Consider the following 22,168-nt stretch of genomic DNA (forward strand, 5'->3'; position numbering starts at 1 on the left):
CTTGCGTCAAAAATGAGAAATATTTTTGCTGTAAATTTTTAAAAGTCAGGTACTTCTTCAGGTTTCCGTGTTCTGTGTGATGGAAGCCAAGGGATCAGAGTGAGTGTAATTCCCACCCTCTTGTTCTGTTGGATAGAGCATGGCTGCTGCATGAACCACTCTCCTCCATCTTTAGACTCTATTACCTCTCTTCTCCCACTGTTTTTTCTTCATTTGGATCCTTAAATTGTTTCATGCGGGAGTTTTATTGGCTTGTTTGTGTGTTATCACAGCACTCTCATCCCCAGAAGAAATTACTAGATCATAGACATAATTACCTTTAAACACTTTGCAGTATTCTGCTTAGAAAGAGAAAGAGGTAGTGACCGAGTGACCACAAAATTCAGTTTCTCTTCATTAACTCCAGGCATAAATGGAGCTTTGTCTCCAGCTGTACCTCTAATCAAAGAGGAACAGCTCTAAATCCCTGGCCTGAAGGAGCAAGCTGCCTGCTGGGGCTGAGGAGCACGGGGTGGCTGCCCTGATGCTGCAGGTAGCGATGTGGTGGCAGCACAGCTGCTCAGATGACAGCCTTCCATCAGCTTCTAATCCAGGCACTCAGTGTGGGTAATCCAAGATCTTGAGTGATGTTTTGCAGCTGAGATAGTCTCGCTCAGGCTGGCAAAGCTCAGAGAGGGTAACTGAAGTATTGCAACTTGCCCTGTTTTGGACAGACAGGTCCTGGCAGGAGTGTGGGTGTCACTGATGGTCTGCTTTAACCTCCTGAGAGATGTAAATCAGTACAAAAAAGGACAAGATTAGTGCATAAAAATGGCTGATTCTGCTGTATCTCCCTTCAGAGCAGTGATGACATAGCTCCGTAACTGGGAGGTGTAGAAGGGCTGTAGGAGCTGAAGGTTTGCAGCCAGCAGCCCCCTCGTGTTGAGCAGTAGGATGCTGCTGCACCATCTGCACAGCAGCAGCAGAGCTGTGGGCAGCAGCAGCTGGGTGTGCGTGAGCTCCCTTTCTCTCCCAGTCCCTGAGGTTGTACAACTTGGGCCCATAAGAGATTGAAGTCAGAATATAACGAAATGCAATAGGCATTGCTTATTTCCACATTACAAACCAGCCAGCTCGGTGGTGAAAATAACCTGAGAGTTCACCCTCACATTTCCATGAAGATTTAATAATCCCGTAGTTTGAGGAAGGGACTCGTTTTATTAAGATTTCATTTTGCACAATAAATCACTGCATATTTTCTGATATGCTTCGAAGTATAATAATAAATAATTAAAGCAAAACTACCCTTACTTGTCAAAATAAATGATTTATCATAGTTTGGGATATAGCATCTTTGAATTTTTTATTGTTTGATTCCCAGAATATTACCATTTCCAATCAGTGAAGTTAATGAAGCTCCAGTGTACTTTTCTGCGTGTACAACAGTTACATGAATGTATATTTTATGTAAATATTTATGGTTAGTCCTGTTCTGTACCTTTTCAAGTTTACACCTTTCTCGTAAGTGTTTATGGCAGTAAGTCACAAATATTTGGGATGACGAATTTATTCAAATGAGTTATCCTTCTGTTTCTGTATTTTATCTGGCAACCCGAAGTCATCCAGTTGTGCATGGGAAGCGCTGAGGCTTCTGTTCAGAACCATCCCTTGTGTGTTGCAAAACCAGAAACACGTTGGAGTGTTTCATTTAAGAAGAAGAGGGAGGAGAAGGCTCGATGTAAGCTTTTAGTATTGAGTCTAGGTTTGTCGTTTCATGGCATCGATGTGTCCACATCTGCTGACTTTGTACACTCCCTTCTCATTGTTAAGAAAAGAAAGGAAGTGCTTTTTCACTTCTGAAAGATAAAGAGAAGGACTTCAGCTAGGGTTGGTTGACACTAGATGATTATATTTTAATCTTTAGGAGGAAATAGACTGGAAAGGTCTCTGATAAAGGTATCCATAGACTTTGAGAGTAATAATAGAAAGAGTACATAGGATTTTTTTTTTTCCTGCAGACTGTATTGCAAAAGCTATAGAAAAATAATTAAATCTGTTTTTTTCTTCTGTGTCTATGCCATGTTATCCCTTTGGAAAAAGCAAAGCATTTCCATTGGTTTTCTTCCCATCTTTGCAGTGCTGAATGTATTCCCAGATTTCTTCGGCTTATTTTTCTGAGGGAAAGAAAATAAAATATAGAAACTTCTGATATCAATAAAACAACAGCTCCTTCTCAAATACATAGCCATTTATGAAAGAATCTGGACTAGGTCAGTACTGTGTATCCCAAAGAAGTGCACTGTTACATTTTCTATAGATCTATAAAGCAAGGGCTAATAAGTTCTAACACTTTTTGTGTCAAATTACCTCTGAAATAAATAAAGCAGTGTGTGCTGTTGAAGTACAAACAAAGCCTCACTTGGTCATCATAGCAGGAAAGCTCTTTTCAGGTACTTTCTTTTTCTATGTCATTGGTTACGTTACCTTCCTATCTCTAGCACATCACATTGGAAAATGGTTTGAAAAGATATTCCCACTAAGTGAGATTGCTATAAAATATGTATGTTTTCAAGCAGCAGATGGAATAATTTCTCCTCTTTCACTTAGCAACACAAATGCAACAGGATATAAGTGTAAGTGCTGCACAGGGGAGGGCTGCTCTGAACCACCAGTGGTAGCAAACCCAGTGACAAGCCAGTCCTCCTTGTTGGGTTTCCATGAAGATGGCTGTTCATCTTGACACGCTTCCTTCATCTGCACCAGTGCTAGCACACGTCCTGCCAGAGGATCAGAGCTTTTTGTTTCTGACTGCCTTTGCTGTGAGCTGGAGCCCGTGCTGCGCCATGGCTCCCCTGGCCTTGGGAAGCGATGCCATTTTATAGCCGATGAGGTCATGCACTTAACACTGTGATTTAATTTCACCGTCTGTAAAATGGGAACAATAACATTTACTTTATAAAGTGCATAGAGATCCTTGCATGGAAAAGGGCTGTATAAAGGCAAAATACGGTTAATATTATTTTCATACAAACACAGGAGTTTCCTGTAAATGCTTGGCTTTCAGTTGGGAATACATTTATCTGGCAGCCTTTCAAGGTGGAAAGAAAAGCACAATAGCCTGGAGACAAGAACGAAGACAACCCAACCTCTTCTGTTTGTTGGGTATTTTTTCTTTTTCATGTAATTCTCCTTTGCTGGAAAAAAAAAAAAAAAATAGGTGCCAGAGTCCTGGAGAGTCTTTCATGTCACCGATTTTCTGATAACCTTACTCTTGTTTTGTGAAAGCTGGTGGGGTGTATTAAAGGTCTCAAAATAAATTTGTTTATCACAAAACTTAGGCAGAACTGAAATCACCTTGAAGCAGTGTGCTTTATGTGATCCTGCGCTGCCAGAAACACGGCTTGAAAGTAAGACAGCGTGAGCTGGAAGTGCTTACACCAGGTTCGATGGTTGCTGCCGTAAGCAGGCTCCTTAACTTCAGCAGATTTACTTGTGATAATGGACATTCCTGGCCCATAGAAGGATTTTTCCATGTATAGCCCTGGATTTAGCATGTAAAAAGAAAGACCAGGTTGGCTCATGGGATTTTAAGGGGAAGGTGATAATTCTTGCTTGTATCTCATTTCCCCATTCACACCACTGCTCCTTGATCAAATTAACGTTTTACTGTGAGTAGAAGAGCACTCAGTTCTTGTTATTTGTTATCTTGTCAAGAAACTATGAGAATAATGTGTACTGGATATATTGTGTAGGCTTTTAGTTGTTTGCAAGTGGAAAGCACACATCAATGTTCTGTTGTGACCTGCTGGCTTCCTGTGAGGAGTACAAAACTTACCTACTGTATGGAGAACGAACATATTTGGATCTATTATGGTACCAAAGAGGGAACTCTGCGCTTGAAAACGAGTGGTATAGGAGTTAAGAGGCATTGTTTGGCCGCTGTATCCAGAAAAAATGGCTTTTTTTTAGGAAGTGCTGAATTTGAATGGTCTTTGCCAAGGCCATTGGTGTGACAGTCATGGGCACCGAAGCTCTTCGATGTCATGGATTGGATGTGACAGCCCAAGAGTTTTAGCATTTTGCTACAGAATAGCTATTTCTCAGCTAAAACAGGGTATTTTCACACAAAGAGAAGTTCTGTGAACTTTCCAGTGGTTCCAAGTTGTGCAAGATTGCTGTTTTATCCATTTTCCATACTGGGCGTCTGTCTCTGGCTGCATACTTTTAAATTCAGGAAAAATTGTCCAACCATTTCTAAGAACAAGATTAGGGAAAAGAAAAATAATCCCGATTTTCCCACATGTTAGGAGTTGCTCTTGCTCTTTTGGTGAGGAGCCTGCTGTGCCCAGATTTAAGGGAAGGAGCTTGGCACTCAGTGAGGGAGGCTTTGCCTTTTTCTCAGGGTTATATCATTGCTTCAAGTAGCAAAGTAGGAAAGAAAAAAAAAAAAAAAAAAGAAAGAAAAACCACCAACCCCAACTTTGGCCAGCCTATAAGTGTCTGAGATGAGCTGAGTTCACACAAACCCAACAGGATCTGGTTTGAATTTGTGGGCTTTGATGTCCGTGTCTGTCCCAAGCGCGCTGCTGTCTAACTGCGCGGCCGGCTGAACATTAACCAGCCTGGCTGTGCTGCTGGGTGCGGGGAGCGGTGCCACTTTGACGTGGGCACTGGGAGGGGAGGCGGAAACTGGAAATGTTGGGGTGGGAGCTGGAGGTGGAGAAGAGGCTGTGGGGAGGAGGGAAGGAGCAGAACGGCGCTGCTTTGGGGAAGGCTGGAGAAGAACCAACGAGGGAAAGCAGGAGGTCATCAGGGTAAGGCAAATTCTGGATGTTTGTATCTATTTGTTGGGTGTCTGAGGTAAGAGCTTGCTTTCACCAGCTTGGAGCTAACGGCACCATTAGATTCACATAAGATGGAAATGCCACAGTGACTTCAAAAGAGGACAGAATAGCAAGCAGAAGAGCAGGGTGAGGATTGCAGAGCCCCGTTGTGCTCGGCAGGCGGACGGCAGAGAGAAGGGGTGGGAATGGAGGAGCCAGCGCTGGCATGGCCGTGCCAAGCACCGGTGGGAGGCGTGTTGGGGTCTGGGCAGTGGGTGGCTCAACACAGGGCTTTGCATGTGTGTTCATGAATGCTTCCGAAGCCCTTCAGTCCCATAGCAGGGAGGAGAAGGGTGAAGCCTGAGAGGAAGCGATTAATTCCATCTTCGGAGTGGAGTAGGATTAGTTAGCAGTGACTAAGCCACAGAGGTCACATGCTGAACAGGACCAAAACAAAATACTCATTCGCTGAGCAGTATTCATGCTGAAGGTTGTATTAAGTAGGAGGGCTCGCTGGAGCACAGAAGTAGCACGTTAGTGGGGAGTTACTGTGTGCACAGCCCTGAGCTCGGGGGAGGCTGAGCACAGCAGTGCTGAGCTGGGCTTTCAGAACTTCTAAGTGCTCCATTTTGAAACCGTAATGTTCTTTTAACAGGTTTTTGTGTGTAATTTATAATTCATATTGCAATAGCACCCAAAAGTGCTTTTGAGGCACTGAACACATCTATAATTCTGGCTCTAAAGAACTTACATTCTGGGAGAAAAAAGGGAAAAATGGACCCATGTTTCCCGAACAGAATGGCCCAAAGTTTCTGTTGATGTATTTTTAACAATGCATAGTATGAAATGTTGTCTAATATTATTCACAGGATTTCAACAGGTGTTCTGGGTTGGCTGGGGAGGCTCTGCAGAAATGGCAGCTGACAGCTTACTGCACATGCAGATGTAACATCTATTAGAAATATCCTCTGTGGTTCACTTGCATGCAGGCTGAATAGATTCTCAAGACAATGCTGTTATGAATGGAAACCATCAGCAGAATTGCTTTAGGCTGCAAAACCCATTACTTATACAGCACTAGATGCAAGGTCCATGGTGTAGTACCTTGTCTTCCTATGCTGTGGCTGCTTAGCAGTTATTCAGTCAATATATTCACCTCCACATCTAATGAAATGCAAGAAAATAATTAATCTCAATCCTTATTGTTAAGCTCAGTTTTTCATCCTAATACCATCCAGCTGCACAAACAACAGAAACTTTCTCTTTTTGGATCTTTGTTGTTAACGCTGCAACCATTTTATTCATGCACACAATAGGTTGCATACCGTGCTCTGATTAATAGAACCCTGTTACATTACTTTTTACAATTGCATTTTAATTACAGCTGTAGAACCTATGCAAAATCATTTAATGTAATGTTGTGAGCAAATAGCACAGATGATGTAGTTAGTATTTGATTGCAGTTAGTTTACTGATTGATTAAACATGCAGCAGTCTGCTTTGACTTGTGACTCCAAGACCATGCACACACACGTGGGCATATAGGATCTTATGATGTTTAAATGACACATTTTAGATGAAGGACGTGGCTGAGTGGCATGGTGGTGATGGGTTGATGGTTGAACTTGATGATCTTAGAGGTCTTTTCCATCCTTAGTGATTCTATGATGCTGTGATTTAAGTTTTCAAAAGGAGGAGCTGAAAAAGAGAGGAGTGTAGCACACAGAAATATGGCAGCTAGAAAATGGAGACATGGATTTGTTATTCCACAAAGGGAGGGACCCATCAGCGTAAAGGACAGAAGCTAGTCAAGAAAAGTTTTGGCTTTGACTGGAGGCAGTTTGTGGTTTTGAAAAGGTTGGTTGTGTCTTGGAAATGGAGATAGCTGAGTGCAGTGTGATTTGCAAGGTGAAAAGCAGTGATTATTCGAGGAGGAAAGCACTGTGTTTGGAAAAGCAAGAAGGAAGGAACTTGCCAGAAGGAGCATACAGTGTAAAAACAACCAGGTGTTGTTCCACTTTTCTTAAGAGAAGCTGATATGCACTTATGGCAAAGAGTTTGCTGCTATTTATTGCCTGATGTTACTGATCCATCTGTCTCTCCCCAGTTCTTGTACAGAGGGGCTTTGCTCATAGCTCTGCCTTTCTCCTTTCTATTATTATTCAATATCTATATGGCAATTTTGTCTGGTAGCCAAGTCCCAGGCTTATCAGATACTGCGTAAATCCTCAGCAGTTGTAACTGATCTGTGCAAAATTGTCAGTGTAGGGTTAAATATTGTTGAATAAATCGACCTGCTGAAAGAACAGAATCAAACTATTCATGTTTGGGGAAATAATTACTGAGGAAAGACAGCCCACAACATTGTATGTGTGTTAGAGAGAATGGTCAGAATATCTTTTAATTCAGCATTTACCCGTGAGAATTGTTCCCATGAGGAACCTTGCAATAAAATCTGCTTGGTCTATGAGAATAGAAAGAAATTGAATAAAAAGACTCCATTTCCACTTGTATTTATTCAGTCTGGGAAATTCAGTGGGCCGCAGCATTAGTATCAGCAGGGGATTCCTTGCTCCTAGCGTTAAATTACTGTCATAATCGCTCAATTATTTCTTCCTTGTACTGTTTAAAATAAAAATCCATCACATTCTATGTTTTTTTCTAACATTTATTAGGTTGAGTGTTTAGGAAAATCAATTATATTCAGTCAGGCATGAATTGATGAATGTTCTTGTAATAATTGTCAGTTGTTAAACTGAATGTACTTTCTCTTTTCACCCCTTTTCATTTCCTTCAGAGGGCAGAGGTGGCTCAGAGAGAGGCAGAGACCTTAAGGGAGCAGCTCTCGTCAGCTAACAAATCTCTCCAACTCGCTACACAGATCCAGAAGGCACCTGATGTGGTGAGAGAAAATATTTACTGACTCTTACAGGTTTCTGACATTCCTGCCGTACAGCTCTTTCAATTTATGCTCACAGCTATAAAAATATCTGTTCAGAATAATATTTTAACTGAAATGGAATTGTGTTCCTTTGAGATTGCAGGTTTGTTAGACTTCTAAGGGGGTTGGTAGCTGCAAAAGACCTCGAGATGGACAGAAATGGCTGTGGTCTGTGCTGGCCAGCACGGTGATCCACTGCTGCCAGTGCAGGCAGATAGCAACAACTCCTAGAAATCATTTCACGTTCATACCAGCTTCAACTGTGGAAAAGTAAAGCAGCAGTACGATGTAACAGAGTGCTGTTAATGCTCTGCATGCCTCAAGGGGCTTTAATTGAGGGGCTGTAACCAATTTCACCCGAAGGGCACCAACGGGTCCAGTTGGGTGAACGCAAAGGCACGATTAAGTGAAATTGGGTCTAATTCTAAGCAAATTTAACAAACAAATCTTGCTCCTTATATCACCCTTTTCTTGGAAACCCATGATATCAGAAAAACATTGCATTTAAATACATTGCATACGGTTGCATTTAAATACATTCGCAGAAAATGAGTAACAAATTATAAGTCCTCCAGATCTCTTTGGTCGCCTATTAACACGACCCAACATTTTCTTAAAGAAGTCAAAAGACAGAGAAGCAGACTGCAGAATAAAAAATAAAAAGCCTGAATCTCTCTTGTAACTCTGAATTACCTGCTTCTTCCTATCTTATGTCCTAGTCTTATCATTATTTTAACATTAGGTCTTTCTTGTATTTAATAGTACTTCTGCACTTCATTTATATTTAATATGACAACTACTGCAGGATGAAAATGATCATTATCTATCTTATTTCAGACTCTATATTCTAGTCTCAATAGGCACAAGCAGCAGATGATTATACAACTTGTGATGTTTCATGCAAGCAAATTAGAGGGTTTTTTCAAGTTAAAAGTATAATTCAGTGTAATAGGAGAGCGTTGTTAACTGCTGTTCGTACATGCGGCTTTCTGCGAGACACAATGGTATGTAGTCACTGAGAATCAAGCTAAGTGTTTAGGAGATACAGAAAAGGTATTTTGTTGTGCCTGTATTTTCCAGAAGAGAGGGTATGGAGTGAATTTCAGTCTGCCGCAATGTCATCTTGAATTGTAAGGAAAGTGCTTGGGTGACAGCATCAATGGGTTGAATTCTCAGCTCTTTCACCATAGGATCTTCGATATAATGCTCACGATCATTGTTTCTCTCTTGGTAAATGGATTCATTCCTACTTCTCTGGTGTTTTGTGAGGAGCAGCCATTAACCTTTCTAAGATGCGTCTTAGGCTTTTTAATGGAATGTGTGTTCAACTTCAGGCTGCCTCCTGCTCCCTGGATCTGCCCAGGGGTTTCCTTGTGCTCCTTGTGGAAGAGAGGCTCAGAGCTCTCCAATGCATTATAGCTATTGATTTCTTAACACAAAAGGAGACAAAAGAGACGTTGCAATCAGCCTGTGCTACCTTTTCTGAAAAGATCTACCTTCCTTCCTTCTTTGCTCTTTCTTATTTCTTGTCAGTCTAGCAAGGACATTTCAGGCTTGAGGACAGAGTTGGCAGCCGTGGAAAACTGGAGTAAAAAAAATTCTAATTTAGGGAATTTTTTTTAAGTGGAGTGCATTGGCAGAACAGCCTTGTCTTACAGGTGTCACGTGGATCTGCATCCCTATGGAGAAGAGGCTTCACTTGCCAGCAGTAACATACCACTGAATAATTGTCATGCGAGGAGCAAGTTCATTGGAAATAGCAGTTTGGGGCAATTTCTGACAATTTTGCCTGAAATGTGTGGCATACATATGAAGAGCCAAAGGCACATGTCTCTGCTATTCTTGATTAAGAAATTCTGCTCCATTACTTCAGAATATTTTATCTGATTAGTATTTTGCTAGCACAGATTTTCGTAGTTGTCAGAGCACTTGGACTATTAATAATAAATCTGAATGGAGTCCTTTGACTTTCACAGTTTTCCAGTACACTTAGGAAATAGGGAGATTTATTTGACCTGTTATCCCTGTTTTACCGAGGAGCTGTCCTGGTTAAAAAGGTCCATTTTCCAGATTGATGCAGTCACAGGTGTACAGGTTTAGGAGTAGTTTCTGTCTCTCCTGCTGTCCCATGCCATGCTTGGGCCTTACCTAGCTGCCCTGAATTCAGGCTCATTCCTGCCTTTATTTATGTGGTCTCATGGTTTGTTTTTTTTTCACATCAGGAGCAGGCCATCGAGGTGCTGACACGGTCCAGCCTGGAAGTAGAACTGGCTGCGAAGGAGAGGGAGATTGCCCAGCTCGTAGAAGATGTCCAGAGACTCCAGGGCAGCCTCACCAAGCTGCGAGAGAACTCCAGCAGCCAGATCTCCCAGCTGGAGCAGCAGCTGACCGCCAAGAACAGCACGCTTAAAGTAAGGCTGCGTTTGGTGCTAGGGGTACATGGTTGACATACCAGTATTGGGTTTTACTGATGTAAGCTTTCTGGCAATGAAATGGCTGCAGTGAAAAGGCACAGAAAATCCTTTTTACGTTTTAAAACTTAGCACCAGTTCCAGTGCTTGGCATTGCAGATCTGCCATGGCTGTTTGTTGTGCTCTGGTTTATCTTTGGATTTACCTGCTGCTCCCTCCATTTCTTCGCCCGTTGGAAAAGGAAGTGTACCATTTAGAGCATGAAAACAAGTGAAACTAAGACACAAAGGGAAGGCTTTTTAGTAAGCATTTGAAACTTTTTTCAGCTGTTATTTGCTGAGCAGTAATTCCCATTTATAATTAGCAGTGCAGTCCTGTACTCACTTGCTACCAGTAGCACTGCACTAAAGCTAGAAGAGCATCAGTTTTGTGAGTGACCCCTTTACCTTTTTTTCCAACAACTTTACTTTCTTTGTTGCACTGTCCTACACAGTGTTGATCTATCAGTAAGCATGAGAAGTGTTTCCTGACATCTGTTATGAATCAGTTTCCTCTTAACTCCTGTCTCTTTCATTGTTCTACCGTCTTTGAGCTTCAAATTGTAAACAAGATAAATTTATCTATTCCATTAAATACTGCATAGTTTTGTAGGTTTTATAGTCGGAGAGTTTTTTGAAAGCAGGAGGCTGATAGTACCCACTTAGCTCTAACTGTGGCGTGGGTAGCTTTCCTCTATCAGAATGATTTAATGCTCAATTGAAACTCTTACAAATTGTTCTAATTCTGACATTTCATAGAGGTTGCTCGTTTTGCTCTGGTGCAGTGTAATTTATGCGGGGTGAAAGATCTGCTAGGGGTGAAAGAGTGATGCAGTCTGTGTGGTTTCTACATTCTACGTGTTTTAAGATAGCTTTGGAGAATTGTTGTGAAAATTCAGTAGGGCCAAGGAAGTCTGCTGGGTTCCTGCATAGCTGGGATCGGTCTCTGCCCATCTGTTGTGTGTGTGGGCACCACTCAGTGCAGGAGAAAGGAGTTGTCCTGGAACTGAGGAACAGATATTACTGGCTAACCACATGCTATGAGGCTTTTTAATTTTTTCATAAAATCTGATAGAAAGTATCTTGAATCCATGCACGTGGCAGATTTTCTTGGAATAAAGCAAGTTCCTGTTCAGGTCAGTATCAGTTTAGCCATTAACTTCAAAGGGAATGGGATCACAGAAATTACAAAGCAAGCCTTTGATTTGCATTTTGGTAATCTTCTGTTTTCCCAGTCTTGCCCAGCTGATGCTCTGTATTTAGGATCCCATTCATTATGCAGTAATGCTATTTCAACCTTCTTTAACCTTATTTGTTACACTATAAAAATATTTGAACTGCTTTTTTTTTTCCCAAAGAGCTGGGAAAGCCTATGTCTGAGATCTGTCAAAGAGCCAAAACTCAATAGTGATGTGTTGATCTCATGTTTGATTGTAGAGGAATTGCTTCTAGAATAGCTAAGATGGTAATGGTTGCCTCCACAACTAACGAATCACAGTTTCACAAATTAAAGCAATGTTCTCAGACCGTATCTTGGGGGAATTCTTTAATGCTCTATGACTTAATGAAACAATACAGAAATACTTCCAAAATTATTGCTTCTTTATCTTCATCTGATCTAATAATCAAAATATGTCCTCTAGTAACAAGACTCTTCTAGCTGTAATTATGTTAACTCTTCATTGCTGGGGGTTAGAGCTTCCCTACCACCCAGTTAAAACACAGCAGTGCCAGTTAGCAAAGATACATCAAGTAACCTTGGTTAATTGGTCTTTTTTGTTTATCACGCTAGACTAAACTAAGACATCAGTCTTTTTTTTTTTTTTTTTTTTCCTTCATATTTTAAGTCCTTTAATAAAGTCCATGCTGTTTCACCTAGGACACTTTAGTTAACAATATGATGATAAGGGTTATTTGATCATTAAAATAAGATGGGACCCAGTTTGTGCATGCTCTAATGGGTTCATTCATACAACAACTGCAGCGTGATTCCTAAACATGGAATGCTTGCAGATGTAGTGTACAGAAATGCCACCATTCCTTTTGTCTTCTGGCTCAATGCATTTTGTTGTGCTGGAGGATGTTAGAATACATTTTGTCTGAATTAACCAGGTTGATATTTAGTGCAAGATATTAGTTCCTCCAGATTGTCTCACAGCTTGAGCCTTTGTTATGCTATGTTCTGTGCATTTTACAGGGTTCTTCAAGACAATTACCATACTAATACATTTTAAAGCAATCATTGACTGGGAAGATGCCAAGTGTCTAAATGGTCTGCTTATATATGGGCACTGCATTCCTGGGTGTTGGTTTGTATTGTTTAGTGAAAGTATACATTTAGGTGCAGATTTTCCATGGCAACAGTCTCTGTATTAGGTACTTGGGAATGATGGATGTATGTGTTTTTTATACAATTCAAAGTAAAATATTGCTGCTTGTCATACTGCTATAACAGCATAAAAGTGGTCTTATGCCCCGAGAGTCCAAACCAGCTTCATTCTATCAGCATCTTTTTTTTTTTTTTAATATGTTTTCATGCCTAAAATTTCCTGACAGAGTTACTGAATGTGACAGATCCCCATACAGAATTACGTTTCATATTGGCTGCGTTAAAATGGAAATCAGTCGTTTTTCTGTATTTTATATGTTTGTGCAGAAGGCTTTTTTCTTAATGTATCCTTGCCTAAGTAACTAACATCTTATCTGACAACACTGGTTGTTTTACATACACTCCAGTGTTTCTTCTGCTGAGGACTAGCATGATTAGCCAGTTAACCCTGCTGTTAGAGCTGTTCTGCTCTAGACTCCAAAATAAGATGTTGCCTGATGAGGCACAGAGTTAAGGGGCAGAATGGCTCCAAGGTTCCCACTTCCCACAGTGGCTGCCCCAGCCCCGCTCTTGGTGTACCCAGATCTGCTCTGCTGCAGGACTTTGTGGAGCTGCACTTTAAAGCAGTTTGCTAACAGTGCTCCAGGTTCACATTAGCCCTCACCCAGCATCCCCTGCCTGCAGACGAGCAGACGGGAAGCCGTGCAGGATCTTCCCAAATTCACATCCCCACCAAAGGCAGCCTCACAGCCCTGTTCTCTGTCGTGTCATTCTCTCCTTTCCCTCTAAAGTAGATGCTCTTTCATTGAGGGTGATGCATCGTGTCATTTCTTTGGGATTCTGTGCCAATGTTACTACCAGAAATTCACTGAGGCAGAGCTAGCCTGAACTGAACCATGGACATTGCAAGGCAATAAACTGTTCTTTCTCTGCTTAGATCAGGGACGCCTGTACTAAGCAAAGAAATCATTAGTGGGAAATTAATGTGGCTTCTACAAGCAGCACAACCAGCATCAATTATGTATCACTATGTTTTAGGCCTCCTGAAGCATTTATCCTCTAGTGATGAGCACTGTTGTTGGGAGCAGGGGCTTTGGGGTCAGGTCCAAATGTGTGGCATTGCATTCTGGATTGTGTTAGGAGGTTTGTTTTGGCGTTTGTGGCATCTTCACATCAAAGAGAAGCCATTGAGACTGCCCTGCGTCAGGCAGACCTGAGCCAGGAGCCAAGTGGTCTCAACGCTTCGTCTCTGCTGTGTCATTGTATTAGTTACTGCAGTACATAATGCTTGTAAAATAACTTGATACAGCTGTTTTGTTTGGGCATGAGGCATTGTAGAAGTCTTCTGGGCCTAAGGTATTCCAGTCAACAGCAGCTTCTTCAGTCTTCTTTTCATCTGGATAAGGCTACCAGGGGCTGTCATATTAAGAATGCAGTATGTGCCAAAGCATCCTGCTTGTTTACTCTGTTCATTAGTTCTTGTAAAAATCTCACCTGCCCCATTTTTAACGTCTCCTTCACCGATCTCTTTATTGGATGTATGGCAGCCACATTACAAACAGCCAGACTGGGACCTACTGAATTCTGTAACACTTGGCACCCTGTAAATAAAGGAACAATGAGGTATAATTGTGTTTATGTTGAATTGGTTATAGTTTGTTTCCTAATATATGTAAATTAGGTATGAGTCATTAACCTTCACTTGTGCACTGCTGTATATATGGAATAATTTAAAGATGATTTTGAAAGCCTGCAGAAAAAAATCTAAACTAAATTTGTGTTCTTTCTTTTAAAGCAACTGGAAGAAAAACTGAAAGGACAGGCTGATTATGAAGAGGTTAAGAAAGAATTAAAGTAAGTGTTAAATGCTCAATTAATTTTTTCACAAACTATTTTAACAGTACTTGTTAAATAAAGCCACAAGTTTGTGTTCTCGGAACAATAAAGAATTCAGTCAAAACCACAAAGTCGGGGAAATAAGGAATATTGGCTGAAATGGCATCCACAAGCAGTGTGTCTGCTGCATCTGTGGGTATGCCTTTTTTGTTGTAGCAGAGTATTGCAATTGCAATTAATGCAGGTGTCCATGGAGAAAGGGCTCTACAGTTATTATCCACCGAGGGTAAAAAGTTTGAAAATCTCTGGTATTTTAGGTGGACCACTTTCAAAATTCCCCAGCCAACAGCTTAATGTAGTGTGGACCAAGAATTTAATACATGGCCTTTGGCCATAATACCTTTTCTCTGCTTCTGCCAGCCAGCGTTCAGCACTTGCCATTTTAGTGCTGTGCTTGTTTCACTGTATATTTTTGCTAATATATTGTGGTTTTAAACTAAAGCCACAAACAGCCTCTTCCTATTTCAAGGGGTGCTTTTTTTTTTTTTTTAAGAGACTTAGAAGAGCCTCATTTTAAACTATATCAAGATAAGCTGTCAGGTTCAGAAGAGACAGTTCTTGACTAGAGGTATGTTTAGTGTCAAGGTTTAAGTAACTGCAAGGAACTCCATCTCTTCTTTCATCATTCTGGCATTTTTGTGTATATTTTAAGAAGATTGAAAAAATGTTACCTTGTTTAATGAGGTATTTCAGATGAAGATGGAGTCATGTGCTTTTGTTTACACATCCCTGGAGAATGTGGAAAGCAGGTTTGGTTTTGTACACCCAGTGACTTTCCAGACCTGGTGCTATTATACTAGAGCCATGCTGGCTGCAGTTCTTGTTCAGTGCCAGCAGCAGCCTGTACAGGTGCAGGTGTGTAGTTTCAGTAAAGTAAAATGAGTTGACCATTTCTTTGATCACTAGGAGTGAATGTTAACTGGTCATAAAAACTTTGTCATTCTGCATGTGCCCATCATTTCAAGATAAACCTGCAGTGAAATAGACCGGAGAATCTCTTGGAAGTGGCCCTTGTTGGGTGCCAGCAAATTAAGTCCCCCTTTTCCTGGCCTGTGGTGAAGACATGGGTGGCAAGTCTGCCATCTCACACTTCAGTCCTTTTAGTGCTATCAAATGCAGCCCTGCATCTGGGATGAAGAGCAAAAATCATCCCCTACTCTTTGGACTTCTTTTTTTCAGTGGAACTAAAGAAGTTTTCCTGGATCAGTGAAAATTCAGATGCTTCTTGTTCTAGCTTTTCTATCACTACATGTGCGGGTAATGTCTTTTATTTGGGCAGCATGACTTAGGACAGACAGCTACTAGTTAGTAGGTGACCTGGGGCTCATGTGTGGACTGGGCTGGGGGCTACAGCCCTTGTCAGGAGCACTATTTACAGTTTTACAGTGCTGCATCATCACAGCAGCTCATGCCTACCAGCCCCTCTGGTCCCATCTGGTCCAAAAGATGTTTCAGAACCTGAAAGTGCATCCCTGACAGTCTGATCTGAAGTGAAACCACACAAAGCATATTGCTCTAAGTCTGGTGTCCCATACATTGCTACAGTACCCTGAAACACTGACGAGAATTAGCTGTTCGTAATGCACATGTGTACCAAGTAAAAAGAATCTTGTCAGCAAGAAGATATTTCTCAATCCTTTGGGCACTGATCTCTGTTTTCCTTAATCCTCTCAGAGATGTTAGAGCTATTCTAGAGTAAGGGATCTCAAACGTCAGCCTGCTTCCAGTGTTAGGGGAACTTAATGGGGTCCACATCAAGATCTGTGGTGGAAGAATTTCTTGCTTTCTGCACAGGCTTTTGTGCCAAATGGCTTTTAAAACTATTTTTGAGATCTGAGAGCTCTGTGTGTCCTTTCAGTTCCCTCTTGAGTAATACGACAGTGCTAACCTTCCTGCCTTTGCAGCCAAGATCATAAAAACAGAAAGTCGAACTGTCCCAATACACATTTTGCTTTAGAGTAAGTCTTTCAAGTAGTCTTAGATGTGCAGATTGAAGTCACAAGATCATTCTTTTAAAGAGCAGATAACTGATCTTGATAAGCAGCAGACTGAGTTGAGATCTCATGGGCAAAGATATTCCCGGAATCCGAAGGGGAAACATTTTGCTTCCTCATATTCCTGAGAAAACGACTCTTTCATGACACATTTGGAGAGTCATTTTTAACATGTTTAAGGTGTCCATGATTTGAAAAAATGAACCTGTTGTACTGAGTATCCCTCCAAGGGCAGTTCAAGATACCATCGACCTGATTTTTAATTCATTTTGGTTTCTCAGAGAAGGAAATTACCTGTGAAATTGCTAGTAAGCTATTTTAGGTAGCAGAGAAGCCACTTCAAACAGGCAGAGGTCACTGAGTTTCCAACTGAGGTTGCTCATGCCTGTTCCAAGCTCAAGGCAAACCGCAGCTGCTGCAGGGTTCAGGGGCATTGCTGGTCCCAGCTGGCAGAGAGTGCTGGGAGCCCAGAAGGACCTGTAGGACAGCCTGTGGAGGTGGTCAGCATGGCAGGACAGGGCTGTACAGCCCTGGTGTTAGTGCTGAGAACCCATTGCAAACACTGAGTACATTCAGGCATACTTTGCACTCTAGACTGCTATCAGTCTGGTGCGTAGCAGTGGGAGCACATTGCTTCTGGCTCAGCACGCCCAGAAGGGAACGTGGCTGGTGTGCTCCAGGGCTGCTCCTCACAGCCATGGTGGTAAGTGGGGGCATGGGATGCAGGCGTGGTGCTGATTTGCACTGAAGTGACAGAAACAACAGTTATGGCCATGGAAAGCTTGCCACACGATGGATTGCTATTATAGGTTGTCATATTTTTCAGTTCAGACAGATCTCCATATATGACTGTTGGGACGCACGGCCATTTGCTGACCTCTCAAGGCCGTACTCTGCAGTCCATTGAGGATGCACATAATTGCTTACCTGAGCCTGGGGGATTTCCTGGATGGGTTTCCTCAGTGTATTTGTCTCCCCCAGCTCTGAACAGACAGAGCATTTCCTCTGCAGAGGTGTTGTCCTAGGAAACGCTTGCTTTCAACAGTGATTAACAGCCCAAGTAAACATCTGCAAAGTCCATGTAATGCCAGTAGCTTTAAGAACTTGAGCCATTGGAACATGGTCTCTCACCTGACACGGCTCCATCGGTGGCAGAAAAGAAGCATTTGTGCATACAGGTGAGGTGCCCATGAAAGCAGAGTGTCGGCAGCACTGCTTTCTGTGCAGTGTATCACAGGATCACCACAGCCCTATGCTGATTTCTGCTGGCCGGAGGTATCACCCAGTGATGCTGTGTGATGAAAGGGGTTCATACACATCCACACCAGCCTTCTGCTTCGTTTTGACTCAGTTTCCATATTTGCTACGTGATAAAACGTTTGCTCCCTGCCTCACAAAGTTCCTGGTGCTGTAGATGTGAAGAACGCTGCAGAAACGCTGTCCGTATGTGTTAAAAGCTCACATCATGTATTGCTTCGGACTGAGGAGCCTATTTAAAGCAATATGTAAGACAAAGCACAATAATAAGTTTGCGTTCCTGTATGGCTCTCATTGAGCAGGCAGCACCAACAGAAGGGAGCCATCCTCTGACTGCTCAGTATTTATGTAAAACATCCACATCGAGGCTATCAGATTCTTCTCTTAATGTACTTATAAATATGTGGATCTTTCATATTTCTTAAGAAATATTGTGCCATTGTGTCTTCCCTTTGCCATAGAACGAGGAGGTGATTAAAATGAAAAACTGCCTTTTAGCCTGTAGTGACTTGGTTGGGAAGATTATTTGTGCATATTTTCCTTGATATGTGAGCTGGTGTATATTATATAAAGCACTGTAACCATGGTGGTGATTCCCCTGTTTTGTTGCTTTGCTGCAACTTTTCCATTCCCTTCAAGCTTCACAGATAAATTAATATTGTTTCTGACAGCTTAAAATGTTATATCCTTATTAACCTTTAAATTTACGCTTTAAACTGGCCTTGTGGGATTGCATATGGAATGATTTAGAAGACGCTTGAGAAAATTTTCTTATCCAATAACCAGTTTGAATAGTTATTCTGTATTCATTATCAGATGGAATTACTGCAAGGAAAGTTGTTTAGCGCTTGTAGTGTTGCTGGAGATTAGGAAATGATAATGTTAATGCTCATTAGTGCAGTTGTTATGAGGAGAAGAAACAGAAAATAATTTCTTTTCTGCCTTCCACAGTATATTGAAATCCATGGAGTTTGCACCACCTGAAAGCTCTGGTGCGCAGGTACTGAATCTACTTTTCTTTTCTTAATTACTTCAGCAGTTCAGTTAATTAACCAGAATTTCTCTTATAACTTGCTCACGTTAGCACGGGCTTCGTGTTGATGCTGAGACGTGGGATGATCACTGCTTTCCTGGTGATCTCCGTGCAAAAAGCTGAACTGAACATTTTTTGCCTGTTGGTTTCCTTTAAGCGGCCGAGGAGAAAGAGTGGCATTTCAGCTGGTGCTGCACTGGGTAACCACAGTGGTGTGCAGTTGGGTCTTCTAAGATCCTCGAGCTGATACGCAGCTAAGCCAGGGCTTGCGTGCATCTCATACTGGTAGTGCAGTGGGCAAGGACTGGAGCATTTGTAAATGCTAACCTTGAAAATAATGCTCTCAAATAAAACAGACCTCTGAGTGTTGGGAAAGCAGGAAAAAAAACCTCTGCTCTCCCAGTGAGTTACTCTACGTAAGTTTGTATGTTTTGAATTAAGCTTTTGCTCCTGAAATCTGAATAGAATATCAATCTGTGGGGGTTAAATTTCAGTGTGCTTTCTGATGACTGAGGGTTGGCTGTTTACAGGAAAGTAAATGACAGTTTTCTGTGACTGAATTTCTTTTTGAACAAAGTGTTCAGCTGAAAAGCAGCGTTTCAAGGAAATGCTTAGCTTGGGTCGCTTGACCTAGAAGAAATAAAATAATCTGAACTCCTATTATAATCAGATTAAAAGTAGTCTACAGCTCTTAAATTGAAAGCACGCCAGTCCCATTTCAAAAGAAGCAAGATTAAGTAAATGTTCCATTACACATTTCCAAATAACGCAGAATTGATGAATGATTTCCACTGGAAATTAAACAGCGCATCTCCACTACAGCTCATGTAGGAGCACTGAGTGATTCCTGCGAATATATGCATGTTGAATTCCCCAGCTGCGCTCGCAGCAGAGATGAGCACTTGTTTTCCTCTTCTGAAATCCTTTTTAGTGCCTGAGCGAGACTTTTAATGCTGTTGGAAACAAACCTCCCACTTTGATTTTCCTTAGGATGCATCGAAACCGCTGGAGGTGCTGCTGCTGGAGAAGAACCGCTCGCTGCAGTCCGAGAACGCCACGCTGCGAATCACAAACAGTGACCTGAGTGGTAGGTTGACACCGTTTTCAGCTCTTCTACTATGTTTGTGTCTCATAAAGGGAGGGAGGGTTGAATAAGAGGTGAGAGTGTGAGCTAATGCACGGCAGGAAGATGAGCAGGCAACAAGAACACTGGGAAGTGTTTGATTTCTGCAGTTTTATAGGCTGGATAGAAAAGTAAAGCTCGGAGACCTTGGAGACTCTTTAAAGGTTAGGAAGGAGGCGTTACGAGATGTACCGAGTGGTAGTGTTTGAGGCTGTCTGCTGTTTTGGGAACAAATTCATCTGTGGCACCAGAAGTCTCTCCCCCCACGCACAATGTTATGCAAAATGTTTGCATGCAGAACACAATAATCTTCCTGTCTGATACATTTAGATATATTGCCAGCAGGTCAGCTTGAAAAAACAAAATACTGTCTTTTTAGTGAAGTGTGTTTGCTGTTTAGCTTTCCTAATGTGGGCTTTTTACATTTTGTGTGCACATTTTTTAAATGGCAAGTCATGGAATTTCCAGATACTTGAATGCTTATGGTTTTTGCAGCTGGAAGAAAGTTAAAAGTTGCCACTGGCACTGGGATTACTGAATTCTGAAGAGTTTTATGACTTAACTGAGTGATCTTGGTGCATCCACCTATTGGTGATTCCTTTATTCAAATTGGTTTGTTCCAAAATGTAAATGTTTGCTGCATTTGGGCTCAGTCAGGTCCAACGAGTAATGTCTTGAATGAGAGACATCAAAGGGACTTGCTGTCTGTAACTGCATTGATTTTAAATGTGTAACTGCACTTCATGTAATTGTTCTAGTTTTAATGTCTGTAAGGGGGATTCTCCAGGCTGCAACATACAAGAAAGGTGCAAACATGAAATGCATGTTGTTTGTTTTGGGGGCCTTGTTTGGCTTATTGAAATTTGAATTATGGAAAAAAAAAAAAAGAAGAAGAAGAAGAAGAAAAAAAAAAAGAAAACAAACCAAAAACGAAACGAAAACAAAAATCCCACCACCACTTCATTGGCCCCTGTCAATCTGCACTTTTTCCCTTTGCGGGGCAAACTTTGCATTTTTTATCTTGGTTTTTCCCTCTTTAATCCCCCATAATGCATTATGTTTGACCTTCCTTGTAGGGTCAGCCAGGAGAAAAGGGAAAGACCAGCCTGAGAGTCAGCGTCCTGCAACCTTGCCGGCTTCCCCTCCTTCTCAGTTGCTCCGCAACGCGGGGGAGCAGGCTTCCAATACTAATGGTACACACCAGTTCTCACCAACGGGTTTAAGTCAAGACTTTTTCAGCTCATCCCTGGCAAGCCCCAGCTTACCCCTGGCCTCCACAGGAAAATTTGCACTAAACTCTCTCCTCCAGCGACAGCTAATGCAGTCCTTCTACTCCAAGGCAATGCAGGAAGCAGGAAGCACAAGCATGATTTTTTCAACAGGTCCTTACAGCACAAACTCCATCTCTTCCCAAAGTCCATTACAACAAAGTCCGGATGTAAATGGCATGGCCCCATCTCCCAGCCAGTCAGAAAGTGCTGGGAGCATCTCCGAAGGCGAGGAGATAGACACAGCCGAAATTGCACGTCAGGTGAAAGAGCAGTTGATCAAGCACAATATTGGACAGCGGATATTTGGACATTATGTGTTGGGACTGTCGCAAGGGTCTGTGAGTGAGATACTAGCCCGGCCAAAGCCATGGAATAAACTGACTGTGAGAGGCAAGGAGCCATTTCATAAGATGAAGCAGTTCCTGTCGGACGAGCAGAACATCCTGGCTCTTCGCAGCATCCAGGGTAGACAAAGAGGTAAGCGCTCACCAGCCGAGGGACTTGCCCAGCTTTCCTCTTAGTTGCAAGTGCAAAAAGGTGAAGGTTTCTGTGTTTGAGGCCATTTGTGCTTTGCTGCTGTTTTACCTCGAGCAGGACGGTGCAGAAAGTACAGCTTTGTAGCTCTGCTTTTCAGCACCATACAGGTTAGTACCTTGGCTGATGTGTTAGCCACTGGCTAGCCAGGACAGGGAGCAGGGAACATTGACTGAAATGGGGAGTGAGGAGGGGTCTCTGGCTGCTGCTGTCAGAAATACATGGCAGTTGTTGGTTCTCTTGTTCATTGAGACCGTGTTTTTGTTGTGTCTTGTGACAAAATATCATAGGTGATGCATGAAATGGCTAATTAAAAAAGGAAGCCAACTTTAAAGCAGCTTTGCATATGTAGGGTGGTGGTTTTAAGAAATAACATATGCATTTCATTGTGATTCATCTTAAGCAGAGACTGAGATTTACATTTAGAGAAACTGAAAAGTAAGTTGTTTACAGGCTAGAACTATTGGAAAGGACAGGCAGGATTTGTCTAGATTCTGTTTAATTGAAAGTGAACGCTGTTAGATTTATAATCTGCTCTT

The 22,168-nt window shown here is 41.9% G+C and overlaps 1 protein-coding gene across 6 annotated transcripts in view; it reads left to right on the plus strand.

Annotated features, from left to right (window-relative positions):
• CUX1 (cut like homeobox 1) overlaps nt 1–22,168 on the plus strand; it is a 226,856-nt gene that overhangs the window by 146,264 nt on the left and 58,424 nt on the right. For 4 of the 6 annotated variants that reach the window (XM_085240895.1, XM_085240897.1, XM_085240896.1 and 1 more), the window contains exons 10-15: nt 7,600–7,704; nt 9,966–10,154; nt 14,317–14,375; nt 18,620–18,668; nt 19,692–19,788; nt 21,207–21,572. In XM_085240895.1, coding sequence (XP_085097021.1) covers nt 7,600–7,704; nt 9,966–10,154; nt 14,317–14,375; nt 18,620–18,668; nt 19,692–19,788; nt 21,207–21,572 — 865 coding nt within the window. Of the gene's footprint in view, nt 1–7,599; nt 7,705–9,965; nt 10,155–14,316; nt 14,376–18,619; nt 18,669–19,691; nt 19,789–20,900; nt 21,573–22,168 lie in introns of all 6 variants that reach the window. The other 2 variants (XM_085240894.1, XM_085240899.1) reach the window with 2 other exon arrangements.

The sequence above is a fragment of the Meleagris gallopavo genome, chromosome 21 (genome assembly GCF_905368555.1).
Source record: "Meleagris gallopavo chromosome 21, MGAL_WU_HG_1.1, whole genome shotgun sequence".
NCBI lineage: Eukaryota > Metazoa > Chordata > Aves > Galliformes > Phasianidae > Meleagris > Meleagris gallopavo.